Source organism: Lissotriton vulgaris, chromosome 2_1 (assembly GCF_964263255.1).
Source record: "Lissotriton vulgaris chromosome 2_1, aLisVul1.2, whole genome shotgun sequence".
Lineage (NCBI taxonomy): Eukaryota > Metazoa > Chordata > Amphibia > Caudata > Salamandridae > Lissotriton > Lissotriton vulgaris.
Genome location: NC_141687.1, coordinates 508,057,454 through 508,073,327, shown reverse-complemented (window position 1 = coordinate 508,073,327; position 15,874 = coordinate 508,057,454). Strand labels below are relative to the sequence as shown.

At 51.4% G+C, this 15,874-nt stretch overlaps 1 protein-coding gene across 2 annotated transcripts in view; it reads left to right on the top strand.

The window, feature by feature from the left end:
- Positions 1–15,874, top strand: part of GTF3C3 (general transcription factor IIIC subunit 3) — a 310,738-nt gene that overhangs the window by 134,401 nt on the left and 160,463 nt on the right. For both annotated transcript variants that reach the window (XM_086955414.1, XM_086955413.1), the window contains exon 8: positions 1,687–1,756. In XM_086955414.1, coding sequence (XP_086811540.1) covers positions 1,687–1,756 — 70 coding nt within the window. The remainder of the gene's footprint in view (positions 1–1,686; positions 1,757–15,874) is intronic.

Sequence of the window (15,874 nt, the reverse complement as noted above, 5' to 3'; positions counted from 1 at the left end):
CTGAGGTGGGCCACAATGCACTGTCCTACAGGTCTGGCTCCAGGCTGCAAGTCCTCTTGTTCCCAGGATATCCCTTCGTCTCAAGGAAAGCCTCTAGCAAGGGGCCTCGGCACCCATCACTGTTGGCTCCACCCAGAGCATCTGAGAAGCCATCCTTGTAGCTGGAATTGGCAAAATCTGAGACCCACCCCAAGATCAGCGCCAAAAATTACATTGATGCCGAAATTGTACTCCCTTCAGCTTTGAGCTTCCTTAGGTGCCTGATGGTATGCAGTGCATTATTTTCACCCAACTATTTGGATAGGCTTGGCTCCTCCCTCAGGACCAGCCACACATGCCTCACATACCTAAGAAAATGAGGCTCACCTTTGAGGATAAGATATCCGAGGAGCTTCGATCCTTCCCAATTCTTATAAAGGTAAGGGACCGGACCACTAGTCCATTACTGCAACTTCCGTCGCCTCAGTTCTAATTCCACTCTGACCATAATGACTCAGACCAAGGGTCTCAGATGCCGTACAACAACCTTGTCACACCCGGGAATGGGAATGACCATTGGTAGGACTATTATATTATTCCCAGTGAGTACCCAAATTTGTTTCACTACCCAGTAAAGACGTACCCTCCCAGACACAGCGGTGGAACACCCCAAGGCCAAACTCTACATGGTTGAGTGGAATGATGATTTTCTGGTTAAGAATTTCTCCAAGACTGAAAGATCTGTCTAGTAACTGTCCATGCTGAAAAGTATGTTGAAATGCAGCACAGACAGTTCCAAAGACCTGGTCATGGTCAGAGTTGTCACCATTCAGGTCGACAAGAAATTGAAGGCGGCCCCCAGATGACCTAGTTTCATCAGGGGCCAGGTTCCACCTGACTCTATTTTACTGCACACTGTGACGAAGAGAGGCTCCATTCAGGCTACATGTGATGCTTCACTCCAGGTACACGGAGCAAGAAGATCAATGTTGCCAGGAACACTGTGACCGGTGGAGCTGCCACTTAGTGGAGGCTTGCCAATTTGGTTGGACTGCTCTACAAAAAAGAACGCTGTCACTGGGAGGAGATAGGGGGGTTGATGAAGCCCCTCCCCAAAAGTCTACTTCAAGAGGGGCATGAACTAATCCCAGAAGGGAATGTCTTTTCCAACATGTATTTTAGGCACGTCCTGGATTCCGCAGACTCTTCCTCCGTAGAGATCAACACCAGTATTAAGCTCTCCTGGGTTTTTAATGCCTTGCCCTTTGTGTCTTCAGGGGTTCAGGTCACAGGGTAGGTGGAAGCCGTGTGAAGGTTACAGTTTAGTGGAAAAGCATGTTGTTTAAAGTTTGCTTTTCGAGTTATACTATATGACCCTACTACATGCCTTTGTTAACCAATAAATATGTCACTGAACACTCTAGTGACACTGGGAGATGTTCATCTGTCCTTTTGTTCTATTTATCCATAAAACATGAATTTTTGTTGGTTTTGTTTTCGTTTTTAAAACATAAATAAAAGGCATTGTCATTTACAATGCCAATAGCTAAAACGTGCATAAATGCGAGACCTATTGCATTGCAAATGCTTGTTTCCAATTGTTTGCAGGTGTTCATTTAAGTTTTTTTAATTGAGTAAACAACTGTTTGTGTACAATGGCTGGAATGTATTTTTCGGTGTGAGACTAATTACATTCTCTTTTTTTAGGTAATAACACAATATTCTGGAATTTTATTAGAAAAGAGAATTGAAATAAGGACGTCTGGCGATACTAAAGGTACTTAGTCATCTTTTTTTCTTTTAAAGTGAGTGTGTCTCTATCCAAGAAAGTGTTGTAAAACTGCCACTGCAAAAAGTGATGTGCCTATTCGGATTGTTTATATTTCTCCGAACCGAACGTCTGATATTAATTTGACTTGGTTTAATTCAATTCTTAGTTTTATTACTTTTTAAACTAATGTTTTGGGAATTATTTGACGTTAGAAAGATTTCATAACAAAGAGTCGTGAGCCAAACGTAAATTCTGTTTTATATGATGGTAGAACTACACTTACGATTCTGCTTGCATTATGCTGTTCATCAGTACCATATATATGAATTATCATTTCCTTCTGCAGGGCTCATCTGGAGTACTACTTTGACAATAATATACCCATAATGTGTACTCCTGCTTTATGTTTGCAAATGTAATGCTCATAATAGGTGTTGCTTAGGAGGAACAGGATACAATGTACTAAAAGTGATGAATGGAATGCTTGAATTAATCTCAGCCTCTGGTAAATTCTAAGGGCTGCATCCCAGTCCATTGTTATTTTGTACACCATGCCACCTCTGTTTGGACCCAGCTATAAGCCAGTCAGTCTCAGTCATGGTGTGCAAAATAACGATGGATTGGGACGCGGCTCGAGTAATTGCCTGAGGCTAAGATTGATTCAAGCTTCGCATCCATCACTTTTTGTATACTTTAGTGAGCCGTCCTAAGTTGGACGGGTATGCCCAGACGTGCCACGCACACTGTGTCCCTCCAACCAAGATTTACCTGGCTGATGAGCTCTAACTCGGAGGAAACAGTCCTAGGTTGCTTGTTTTCTGATACAGAGAGGACCTGGCCCGGCAGTTCCAGCTGGACTCTTCTCATTGGAGCAGGGTCAGAACTAAGTTTCACATGGCTTGGTCCAAACTGAGGTGGAATGGTGTGCAAAATAACAATGTATTGGGATGCGGGTCGGGTAATTACCAGTGGCTGAGATTAAATGAAGCATTGCATAAAGCAGTGTGTTCCACCCATCACTTTTTTATATACTTTAGGAGGAACAGGAAGCTGTTCCATGATACGACTTTCAGTTGCATTACAGATGAATAATCCATTTTCAGACCAGTGCGCTTTATCATAAGAGTTTGAACTTACCCTCCATGGATTCCCAAGGATGAATAGTGGTCTGTCATCTGTCTAATATTTAAAAAAACAGAAAGGTTTTGAAATGAGTTGAAAATGAAAAATATTTATACAGTTTTAGTCCCTTCCGAGAGCAATAATTAGTTCAATACCCGTGGCTGCTGTTTTTCTGCCTTTCTTGTTTTGATACCCCTACAGGCAACCTTTGCTGTCAGAGAGACCCCTTATTGTGAACACTTTTTTTTATTGCATTTTGTTATTGATTGTGAGCATATATAATAAGGTAGCAACCATATTCCATCAATTGCAGCATGTAATAAAGCATATCAAGTTTGCAGTATCATAACAGTGATGCCAGTGGGGGGCGTGGCTTGGACGCCAATCGGGATGGCGGCGTGAGCTCGTTGCTCCGCGTGGAATCCCGCTAATTCTCCTGATTCCTGCACCCTGCGCGACCCGTGGTTGACAATTCTGCCCTACGAAGTGTAGGGGGGCCACTGGGCATCGGTGGCTGGTTGCTGGGGGTTCGCTGGCCCCGGGGAAACCTCGATGAACGACAACCGAGGTGTCGCCGAGAGTGTGAGGAAAATGGCGGCGGGGCGGACCAGCGGCTCCGGACGACGACATTGAGCAGTCTTGGCACCGACTGGAGGGGGTACACACTGCTGTGAGACTGGCGCTGTGGGAACTGTGGAGACGGTCCCGAAGATTGGGGGACCGGTAACCCGACGCGGCTCGGGCTTCGGGGACGATTGCTTGCTGCTATCCTTCCTCCTTCCCCTCCTCCCCCGGAGGAGGGGAAGGAGGAAGGGATGGTACCAACCCGTTTGGTCCTTGGAGCAGCGGGCATCAGAGGGGGCACTGGATCCTGTACATTATTGGGACGCCTGCCTTCCACACGGCAACTGCCGGGACTAGGTGAATCTCTCTGCCTGTGGCGCAGTTACCTAAGATGGCGGCTTCGGGAGGAACGGCGGCCTTGGAGCTGGGACAGGAGGACTCGGCGGCGCTGTCCAAGGTGGGCGAGACCCCCCCACAGATGGACCAGGAGCAACGGCTGAATCAGCGCCTGGATGCCATATTGGACGCTATCGCCTCGACCAAGGAGGCGTTGCGGCAGGACATTGCACAAGTCGCTACGGGGCTGGGGCTATTGCGAGCGGACCATGCGAAGTTAGCAGACAAGGTCAAGGACCATGGTCAGCTCCTATCGGACCTGAAACCGTCGGTGGTGACCGCGGAACACAAGATTACGGATATCCTGGCCCGGTTGGATTCGCTGGAGCGAAGAGCGGAGGATGCCGAAGGTCGCAATAGGCGGAACAACGTGCGGGTAGTAGGCCTGCCGGAACGAATTGAAGGGGAGGATGCGGTGGCCTACATGGAAAACTGGTTTCGAACTGTGGTGGCACCGGAGGGGCTTACTCCTTTCTTTACCCTGGAACGAGCCCACAGGGTGCCGGCCTGCCGCCAACGCTGGGCCGCCCTCCCCGACCGATGGTGGTGCGACTCCTCCATTATAAGGACCGGGACCTCCTCATCCAGAGGGCTAGGGCGTCGAGCCCGTTTGAGGTGGAGAACAGCAGGGTCACGATTTTCCCGGACTACACCCAGGCGGTCCAGAAGAACAGGGCATCGTTTCTGGCGGTGAAGAAGGAACTGCGGGAAGAGGGCATTCAGTACTCCTTGCTCTTCCCGGCTAAGCTGCGGGTCATCCTGGATGAGACCACGCATTTCTTTCAGTCCCCGGACGAGGCTTGGCAGTGGCTGGAATCGTACAGGGCCGGGACGGACAGGTCACACAGGAGTAGACGGGATCGGCCTAAAACACCTCAGGTCAGACAATCTCAACGGATCCGGTCCCGCAACAGGCGCCAGCGGGAGAAACGGGAGGCCCAAATGGCTGCGGACAAGAGAGAGGCTCTGGCGGCGACGGCGGCCATTACGGGGTCCCAGCAGGGTAGTGAACTGGCGGAGACGGATACTGGCGACGAAGGTGGCAGGACTGGGGAGGACCTTTCGGAAGCGGAGAGTTCGAAGGGGCCGGTGGTCTCCCCCCAGACATCTGATGGAATTTTTTGTGGCTGATGTATCGTTGGAACTTGGACACGGTTTTGGTAGGGTGGTATCCTGCTGGAGATGGGTGGGTTGCCGGGCAGGGTGCCGCTTGGGCATGACGGGATGGAGGGCGCGGGGCGTGGGCTCCGCTCGCTGGGGTCGGCGATAACCCACCCCCCAGGGCCCTTAAGGCCTTCTGTGGTGGCGACCGCAGGTTAGACGGATGTGTGTTTGGTTTGAGGTTTGGACCGGGGCTGACGTTGGGTTTGTAGGCTCTGTCCTGGGGAGTGGGGTTCGGGGTGTTTTCTTTTCCAATGTTTGTTTCGGGGGGGCAACTGCTGTGGTGTGTGCACGGACTGGCACTGTTTGACTTGGAATGTTCACTATCAGTATGGGGACGTTACCTAATTTAAAATGCCTGACGTGGAATGTCCGAGGGCTGCGGACTATGGTCAAGCGCCACAAGGTACATGCGTATTTAGTGCGAAGGGGGGTTCAGATTGCCATGCTGCAGGAGACCCATTTGACGAAGCAGGAATGTGCAGCACTGCAAAAAAGGTGGCGGGCCAGGTGTTTGGTACCACTTATTCAGCTTATGCACGGGGGGTACTGATATGGGTGAGAGCGGGGATACCGTTTCAGGTGCTGAACCAAGTGGTGGACCCTGAGGGCAGGTTTGTGGCGGTGGAGGGGCGGTTGTATGGCCGGGATGTGACTCTCTGTTGTGTGTATGCGCCAAATGTTGATCAGGCCCGATTCTTCGATGGCCTTTCCGGGTCCTTGGCCTCCTTTCTAGCGGGCCCGGTGATATTGGGAGGGGACTTTAATTCAATTACAGATGTGGTCCTGGACAGGTCTCACCCTCCCCTTGTTGATTTCCCGGTACGCAAGTTGGCCATGCACAGGAAGGATTGGCAGGATAGGTGGGGGTTGCTGGATGTGTGGCGGGAACAACACAGGGATGTTAGGGATTACTCCTTTTTCTCAGCCCTCCATGCACTACATGTGAGAATTGATTCGGTGCTCTGTAGTGGCCCCCTGGCCTCATTGATCTCTCATACGGAATACCTAGCCAGAACTATCTGAGATCATAATCCCCTATTGATACATGTCCAGTGGCAACGTGAGCGCTCGGCGATTCCAACATGGCGGCTCCAGCCAGACACGTTGGAGGACTCAGTGTTTAGTGAAGCGGTCCAGCAGGGCATTGACCATTACTTCGATGAGAATGAGGGTTCCACTGCGTGTAGGTCCACTGAGTGGGATGCAATCGAAGTGGTGGTGAGAGGGGTGTGCCTGGGCAGGTTCTCGAGCGCGCGTACGACTGTGTTGAATGCGCTTGCTAAAGTGGAAGTGAAACTAAGAGACCTAGAGCGGCGCAGGCCGACCCGACCGGACTTACAGGCCCGGCTGCTGGAAGCGAAGGAGGCGGTCGCTACCGAAACGGAACGGTTGAGGAGCTACGATTATCGGCTATACGCCATTAAAGCCCATGCTGAACGGGATATGGTGGGCACGCTCCTGGCCAGACTTGCTAATCCTGATATTAGGGGCTGCCCGGTCCTTAGCGTCGGTAACGCGTTAGGGGAAACGGTATATTCTCAGGTAGCGGTACTGGAGTGCTTCCGCGTGTATTATGAGGAATTGTATCGGAGTCAGTTGGGGGTAGAGGCCCACGATATTGCAGAGTATCTGGGAGCGAGGCAGCTTCCGGTCCTTGACGAGGAGGACGCGGCGGAACTGGGCGGGCCGATCACACTGGCTGAAATAAGAGCGGCCATTAAGCATATGGCGCGGAATAAAACGCCCGGTGTGGATGGGTTGCCGATAGAGTTCTACCAGAAGTTTGTGGATAGTTTGGCGCCCAGACTACTGGTGGTGTACACGGAAGCTTTTGAGTCGGGGGGTTTGCCTAGATCCATGAGGGAAGCCTTGATAGTGCCTCTGCTTAAGCCCGGCAGGGATGCGACGGATGTAAGGTCCTATCGTCCATTGTCCATGCTTACGGTGGATTACAAAATACTGAGCAGGATCTTAGCCACCAGGCTGGCTCCGCATATGACTGGCCTGGTGCATAGGGATCAGGCAGGGTTTATCCCCACGAGGAATACGTTGTTGAATATCCGTCGCTTGGTGGGGGTAATGGACGCTGTGACGGATGTGAACGGGGCCCCGGCGGTACTGTCGGTGGACATTGAGAAGGCTTTCGACAGCTTGGAGTGGGTTTTTCTGGAGGGAGTGTTAGAGAGGTTTGGTGTTGGTGAGGGGTTCCGTAGATGGACGAAGGTGCTGTATTCCTCAGCGACGGCACGAGTGCGCCTGGGCGGATTGGTGTCCGCGGCTTACCCGGTCGGTAGGGGCACGCGACAGGGGTGCTCCCTTTCCCCCCTTCTGTTCGCCCTGGCGATGGAACCCTTGGCGGCCCATGCTAGGTCGGGAGACAGGTACGAGGGGATAGACAGCGGTGGGCAGCTACACCACATCTCGCTGTATGCGGATGATTTGCTGCTGTATTTGGGCGACATGGAGCGGGCGTTAAAAGGAGCAATGGACCTGTTAGCGGAATTTGGCCAGTTGTCGGGCCTCAAGGTCAATTGGGCGAAGACCTGTGTGTTCCCGCTACGAGCGGAGTCGCCCTGCCCTGCGCGTGATCTGGGGGTGGTCTGGGAGCCATCTTGCTTCACTTATTTGGGAGTCCGTATCTACCACGTGACCGCAGAGCTATTAGAGGGCAATGTCGGACGGTGTGTACGGGCGCTGAGAGGTAGTATGGATTTTTGGGCGACCCTTCCACTGACAGTACTCGGTAGGGTTGCTCTTTTGAAAATGGTGGCGCTCCCCCGGCTTCTGTACTTCTTTCGAACGCTGCCCATTTGGATTCCTCAGAGGATCTTTCGAGACCTGAGGACAATGGTTATTGGTTTCCTGTGGGGGCCTGGCCGCCGTAGAGTGGCACTGAGCACGTTACTACGCCCTAAGATTGAGGGGGGGATGGCCGTCCCTGATTTTGAATTGTATTTCTTGGCGGCGCAGCTCCAGGTTCTTACGCAACACGTGGCTCGGGTGTTTCGGGGACCGGAGTGTGATCGTGAGCGGGGGATACAGCGCCATGTGCTGGCCTATATTGTTATGCAGCAGAGACTGGAGCTGCGCGGCCTCACTATGGAAGAGCGGACGCTTAGGTTATGCTGGCAGAGGAGTCTCAGGAGGGCGAAGGCGACCCGCCCGTATGCGCCTGAGATACCGATTGGCATGCTGACGGCCCTACCGCACGGGGGCGATTGGTCCCCATTGCTGGAGTGGGAGGAGGCGGGACTTCAAGTGGTAGGGGACTTGTATGTTGATGGGGCCTTGGCGCCCTTCGGAGTACTACAAGAACAGTTTGGGCTACCTGACGGGGGGTTCCTCTTACATGCGGCGGTGGTGGCGGCTATTCAGAAGCACTGGAAGGGAGGGCTCGTCGAGCCGGGCACGACCATGGCGTGCCAGTACGTAGTAATGGCGGCGGGCACCTTTAAGGCGGTGACCTGCCTCCATAATAGGATGTTACACGAGGGACTGGAACCGCTCCTGGGGCTCAATGCGAAGTGGGAGGAAAGTGTGGGTAGGCCCATACCGGACGCGACGTGGAGCCATATTTTACGGCGTACGTGGAAGGGCACGAGGAATGCGCGTTTCCAGCAGGTGCACTTCTTTGTGTTACATAGGGCCTATCTGACTCCGGAAAAGATAAAGCGGTACTTCCAGGTGCAGGACGCGCGGTGCCCGAGGTGCTTGTCACCGGAGGCGGACATGGATCACCTGTTCTGGAGTTGCCCGAATCTGGAGGCCTACTGGGCTGAGGTGGGGGACCTCCTGAACGAAGTGACTGACAGGGAGGTGGACTTTGATATGGCGGCGTGTCTGCTGCTCTGGTTCCCGCACACTAAACACACCAAGGTGACGAGCAAATTCATTAACCTGGGGTTGATACTAGCGCAAAGAGAGATTTCGTGGCACTGGAAATCTAAGGGAGGACCGTCGGTGCGGAGGTGGAGGAATGAGTTGCTGCGGTGGTCAGAGTGTGAGAGTGTGCTCCGAATGAAGCAGGCTGTCAAGCTTGATAATGAGAAAGCCTTGGATACAGCGCGTGCGTGGGAGTTGGTGGTGCAGGCCTTGCGCGACTCGTTGGTGGAGGATGAGGACTGAGTGAATAGGTCCTGAGGACGCCGCGAGGCATACTAGTCCGTGGTAGCAATTGATGCTGTAGTGGGACATATACTACAATCGGGAACATGACACACACCATTAGCGGTTGCCGGGGAGTGGACACTAGGGGGTTGTTCGAGGGTGTTCGGGGTGGGTTAGGAGCCAGAAGATAGCTTGCCGCGGTGGTGCTTCCGGGACTGGGAATGGGCCTGTGGGGCATAGGTTGCCAGCGGGAGATGGCAGTGGGACACGGAGTAGACGTGGTGGGCCTCACGGAGCACGGGGGTGGAACGATAGCGGCTTGGTAGCGTTGACCTGCTCTTGTGGGATGGCTGATGTTGTTATTGGTTGGGGTTGGGGGGGTAAAAGCAGATACGTAAAACGTTCTTTTCGACCATTGTCCCATAGGGACGCTCACCATGATGTCTTCCTGTTCTTTGGGACACTGCGCCACCCGGCCTCCGGGATGCGGGCTGAATGGCTGTGTATGGTATACATTCTTACGATTGATGCGGGGGGACGCCATGAGTGAACTGGTTGAGCAATTGTATACTGTGGTTTCTAATTCTGCAATAAAAACATGTTTAAAAAAAAAAAATAACAGTGATGCCAGTACAAGCATTCCAACCCTACTGCCTCTCTACACCTTCTCCCATATCGCTCAATACATTGGGTCATGTCAGGAGCCGACCGTATATAAGCTGTGCAGCTCCTCTGCAAAAAGTTCCAGCTGCCATGTCAAGTAGCAATTGTTTGTGCTTCGGTCCAGATTTTTGCACCAGTGTTTGGCCACTCTTCGATTTGCCAGTAGCATAGCCACCACCAACAAATTTACGATGCGCTGGTTGTATCTGTTTGACTAGGCCAAGTAATCATGTACCCCACATTGCGAGCAGTTCGAGTCTCCCTCAAACATTATCCAAACAGCGTAGCAGGAGTATAATACATTTGTTGTAAATACTTGAAATAAATAATTCACAGGTTACAAATTGGCTTGAACATTCAAATTAATGTGTAACAGAAACCCTATTCCTCTATTATCAAGGGAGTGTCAAAGGCAATGTTCTGTCTATCTAATGCTGGGTTCTGGGCTGGCAGCCCATCGCCTTGAGCTGCATTATAGAACCTTGTAATAAGTTTCCTGCTTGTGGGACCAGTAAGAAAGGTTTGGGGCACTGTTAGAACTGGCTATTTCTGGTTGGCTAAGGCTGACGCCAAAGCCAGGCAGAAACCACCATTCTAGTCTGGGCAAGGGAGTCACACGCCAAGATAACCCCTGCTCACCCCCTTGGTAGCTTGGCACGAGCAGACCGGCTTATCCCGGAGGCAATGTGTAAAGCATTTACGCACGCACACAACAGCAACAACATCCTAGACACACCACAAAAGGAACTCCACACAAGGTTATATAAAAATAACTTTTGTATTGTCAAAACACATCAGATAGTAATCACACAATATACATTGTGCCAACTGGCACGGGAAATATTCACAAGGGATTATTTACAGGACAGGGCCACATGGGCCACTGTCAGAATCAGCCTTAGTAGAAATAGCACTTCTAGAACATAGAATATAGGATATAAAATCACTGTAGCACAAATTAGCAAATATAGCACACAACCAGTAACCACTGGTAACAGGTAAGTACCACCTACGCAACCCTAACCACTCACTAGGACCACCTGTACAAGAAAGAACAACCACCTAAGTATCACAATACAATTAGGGGTATCAGCAAGAACACATTACACATGATGCATCACAACATTCAGAGGTGTAGGGAAGGAAAACACATGATGCATCAACATACATTCAGCGGTGTAAGAACAAGGCACATGATGCATAAAAAACACATTCAGAGGTGCAGGGAAGGAAAACACATGATGCATAAACCAACACATTCAGAGGTGTAAGAACAAGGAAGACACATGATGCATAGAAACATTCAAAGGTGCCAGAACACAACTCAATAGCGCAAAAACACATGATGCCTAAAAACATTCAGAGGTGCAGGAAAAACCACACAATTGCGCAAAACTACATAAGCCACCACCTGCGGCAGTCCCTAGGCCAACTGGCCTTGTTGGGGCTAGGTCGCCCTGTGTCCCAATGTCAGAGGCCTAAACGTGGCAGCTGCCCACTAAGTGCTGGGCAGCTGTAGAGATAATGGGGATGCCAACGTTGGAGCCTCGTGGGCTCAAGAACACAAGGGGGCCAAAACACTCGTGACCCCAAGAGCCTCTCAAGACTCTTAAACAATGTGGGCTGTGAGCCTCTCTGGGCTCTAAAACAAAAATGCCCGGGTGAGCCTCGTGGGCTCAAAACAAACTGTGCCCGGAGCCTCTCAGGGCTTTGCAACAACTGGGGCGCCTGGAGCCTCTCGGGGCTCCGCAACAAAGGTGACGCCTGCTTTGTGGCAGTCCCCCTCCCGGGGACTCAAAAAGACAATGGTCCCGCTCGTGGGAGTCCCTCTGAACTCTAGGTACAATGCACCTTTAGCGTGGGAGCGGTCCGCTGCAAACCGGGGCCGTTCTGTGCATACCAACAACTGCTCCCGCTCTCGGTGGAGTCTCTCGTGGGCTCGAAATGCTAATCGTGCCTTCGGTCGAGTCCCCCGCCTGGGGACTTGAAAGTAACAAGTGCCCCCACCATCGGAAGAGCTTCGACAGGCTCTACAGCACCGGTGCCCTCACACTGAGAGCGCACATGGGTGGTGGGCACCGGCAATGTGCCCCGACGCCCCCCTCCCCCTGCAACTGCCCACAGCGGCCCCACTTACCGGTCTCGGGGGTGGCCACAGCACTCTCCTTCAGCTCCGGATTCCCTCGCACCGGTCCCGTTCCTGGGTGCTGGGTTTTCTTTCACAAGCAGCAGGCGGGGCTCTCAGCACATCTCCGGTCACGGCTCTGCAGACGAGCCTCCGCAGACTCCCGGGAGTCAGCCAATGGCAGCGCGGCTCCCGGGACGAGCCTCTGACGACGCTGACGCCTCAGCCAATCGCTGCGCGGCTCTGCCGATGTTGCGGCAGGGCTTGAGCCAATCCCAGCGCGGCCTCACTGAGGGGGCTCGTCGCTCTCCGCCAATGGGAGCGCAGATGCTTCGATCTTTCTCCGCAATCCCTGGCCAAGGTCTCTGATGATTGTAGGCCCCGGGCTGCGGCAGTGAAAAGCGGCACAGCAGTTTTTGGGCAAAGATCGGGGCAAATGCCGGGTGGGCACCGGCTGAGATAAACAGCGCTCCCAAGCGCTAGGTACACAAAAAGCGCTCTCAAGCGCTATGGGCAAAGATAAAGCCTTTCCAGGCGCGGTGGCATCAGCAAGACTACCAATAAGCACTCCCAGCGCTAGGGCAACAAACAGTCCAGCTAAAAGTCCTTTCAGGGGTCCAGGACAAGTCCATCAGGTATCCAGGGGCTGGGCAGGGCCCAGGGAGGCAAGCCTTCCCCTGGGCCCAAGCAGCAGCACGCCCCTGGCAGGATTCAAGTTGGAAACAAGAACATTTTGTAAGGGGACACAGCCCCTTTTTATGCAGAGAAATCCTTTGTCTAGCAAGGTGCAGGCAGTGTGAGAACCAGCTACAACTGGTTATATGGAACTCCTTTCACAGGCCAGGCTAGGGACATCAGACGCACCACAGGGGGTGGAGCCAGCATTGTGTGGGGAAAGCCCAGCCCTATTTAGGCCCAGGTGCACCCCTCCCCTCACATCAGCATGCTAAACACTCCATTCACCACCGGGGCAGACCCTCCCAGACTCTTGGAGTCAGGCTCACCAGCCAATCACACGCCAGACACAAATTACACAAATATGCCAACTTCTAAAAGTGGCACTTCTACACTAGACACAATCATGCCGCATATATCATTGCGCAGCATTCAATCTGACGAGTTCGCACATACCAAACTCGACCCTGCACTCCCCACACATCAGGAACTACCATGGGCATACATATTCCCCATTCATTCCTATGGGAGGGCAGGTGACTCTCACCACATACACAGAGAGCTCACGCACTTTACACTGTACCACAGTGAAAAAGTGCGCAGAGGCCTAAAATCACCAACACCAGGTTCCAGAAACAGTCTAGGAAAAAGCAAAAAGTTTCGGGGTGACCCTGCCAAAAGAACCAGGTCCAACAGGCACTATGAGCGTAGGTAGTTCTGCTGGGATAGAGAGATGTAGTTCCCTCCATGTAGCCTTAAGGCGATAATATGTGAATGTTCATAATGGTGTCTGGAGTTACGTGTGTGACATCCGCTAACCTAATAAACTGGCCCTCTAGGCAAACTTACCCTAGCATCTTTAGCCCTGCTTTATCAAACATGGCAAGTGCCCCAGCCTCGTGGGTGACCAATACGGCCGGGTGGAATTTCAGGGCGAGTGCAGGAGCATATAAAGGTAGTGTTTTTTAATCTCATTCTCCCAGTATCTTCCAAGCCTTCGCGGTGGAATGTGCTGTTAATTTCAGCTCTAGGCACATCTGTGCATTTTTGTGACAACATAGCACTGAGTGGGATAGGGTGTGCATAATCTGCCTCATTTGCCAAGTGCGGTGTGGGTAGCCAGTAGTTCAGAAAGGACCATGAGCTATGCAACAAGGAGGTAAAGGTTCCCTCCCATCTGTCAGGATTTTGTAATCTCCGTAGTTCCACTAGTCCATACTCCTACATACCCTCCAAGCAAGACTCCGGCAGAGTGATTAACATGGCGTTTTGTCCTTGCCCACCAATCCTGCATCGGATCTAGATACTTATTAAGGTCTCCGCCCCACAGGATAGCGGACAGCTGTATGGAATGCAAGGCATTTCAATACTGTGTATAGAATTTAAGGTCGTCAATGTTTGGTTCGCAAGTGGTCACTAGGGTCACCAAGGTGCCTCACAGGCTGCTCTGCACTATGGCGTATCTGCCTTGATAGTCTGTATCAGTGTGAGTTACAGTAAAGGGCACAGCTTTTTAAAATTAATATCAACACTCCCTTAGAGTACGAAGAGGACAGTCGAACTGCCGCCTAACAGACACCCATGGCGTTCTCTTGAATGTGGTGTCTGTCTCAATAGGCAAGCACTTGACGTGTTTTGCAGGGGTTGTTAATCCCTCGAACATTCCAGGTTAACCCCTTCGAGGCTGATGACGAGCTGGGCTCGTCATGGTGTAGCCTCCTCAAACACTGATGACGAGCCCAGCTCGTCATGAACAATGGGTTTTTTAAAAAGTCAGCATTCCAGGAGAATGAGCACAGCGCACATGTGGTTAAAAGGGATATACGTCCTGGTGGCTGAGCCATGATCACATTGTATAAATGAGAAACATTCTGTACAACACGTGAAGCAGCATGCCGCAGTGTTAGCTATCAATAGGACATCTTTGGCAACAAAAACAAAGAACATTAACCCCTCCCACTTCAGCATCCCAATCATGCCAAAGGCCTCCCCATAACCTAGAGACAAAAGGCCTAGAACTGTAAACAAAAAATGAGAATCACCAGTATAAGCTGGTATAACACAGTGGTAGTACATGTGGAGTGTACCCTTGTAGGGGTGGCCAGAGTCCCAGTACCCCTCCCATTGGGCGGAGGTGGCAGGGAGACACATTAGTAACCAGCTGTGTAAGGTCTGCCAGGTCTTATGCACTGAACCAGTCAGCATGAAGGACGTTTTCGGGGCTCTTAGCCTTGGACTAGACCGGCAGCGGGCCAGTCAAGAAGTGAAACAATTTATTTCACCAGGGCAAGTGAGGGCCATATACATCCTTCTCCACATCAGCTTACCCCTCCTGAATCACCTGGCCCCATAACATATACTTTGTTACAGTATTTGCTACTTTAAGCAACACCCCTGGTCGAAAAGAAATTGCATTCAATGGGTACCAGTGATGTCCTTGCACTAAGCAACTACGGTGCTCTCATTTTCGACCTCTGCATCTGACTGTTCACAGCGGCACTGGGAGAGATTTTTAAGGAATTCAATTGCTGCTTTGGACGTCGTGAAGATTTTTGTGTTCTTGTGATGATCTGTATTCATGCTGACCAGGTAGTGCATCACGCAGGGTATCCCCACCTCCTTCTGGTACTTTTTGATCTGCAAGATCTCTTTACGGGCTGCCTGCACCGTCACTGTAAAATGTGGGAAGAATGCCACGCAGTTCCTTTGGTTATTGTCCTTCTTTTCACATGCCAGCCGGAGCACTATATCTCAATAGTTTAGTAGCTTGGCTATTATTGGGCGTGGGGGAGGGGCAGGCCTGGGTACTGCCTCGCCACAAGGATCTGTGCACGCTTTCCACCACAAGAAAGTGCAACAGGTTTCTGGAACCAAAAATGTCAGTAAGCATAGTTTCTACATACAACTCCATTTTTAGGTTTCACCTGCTCATTGTGAAATCTAGTATTTTTAATATATCTTAAGTGACTTGCATCCCGTCTTCACTTTTTATTGGTCCGTTTGCTTGCCAGTTTACCTTTCTCCTTTTCTATTGGTTGTAGCCTGTTCTCCCATCTCTGTCTCTATCAGTTTCCAGTAGCCTAACTACTCATTCCCATCCGCGTTGGTGGTTCAAACGTTCTTACTTTTGGTTAACGCTGGATACTGTTTACTGTTTACATTTTGTGATCTTTCTCTCTAAACACCGAACATTGCTGTATTTTACTACTAAACAGCCAGTCACAATTGCAGCTACCTTGCAGTTAAAAGGGGCTTGATTTAGATGGTGCAGCAGGTGCAGTGGCCCTGGGGCCAAAATCTCTAGGGAC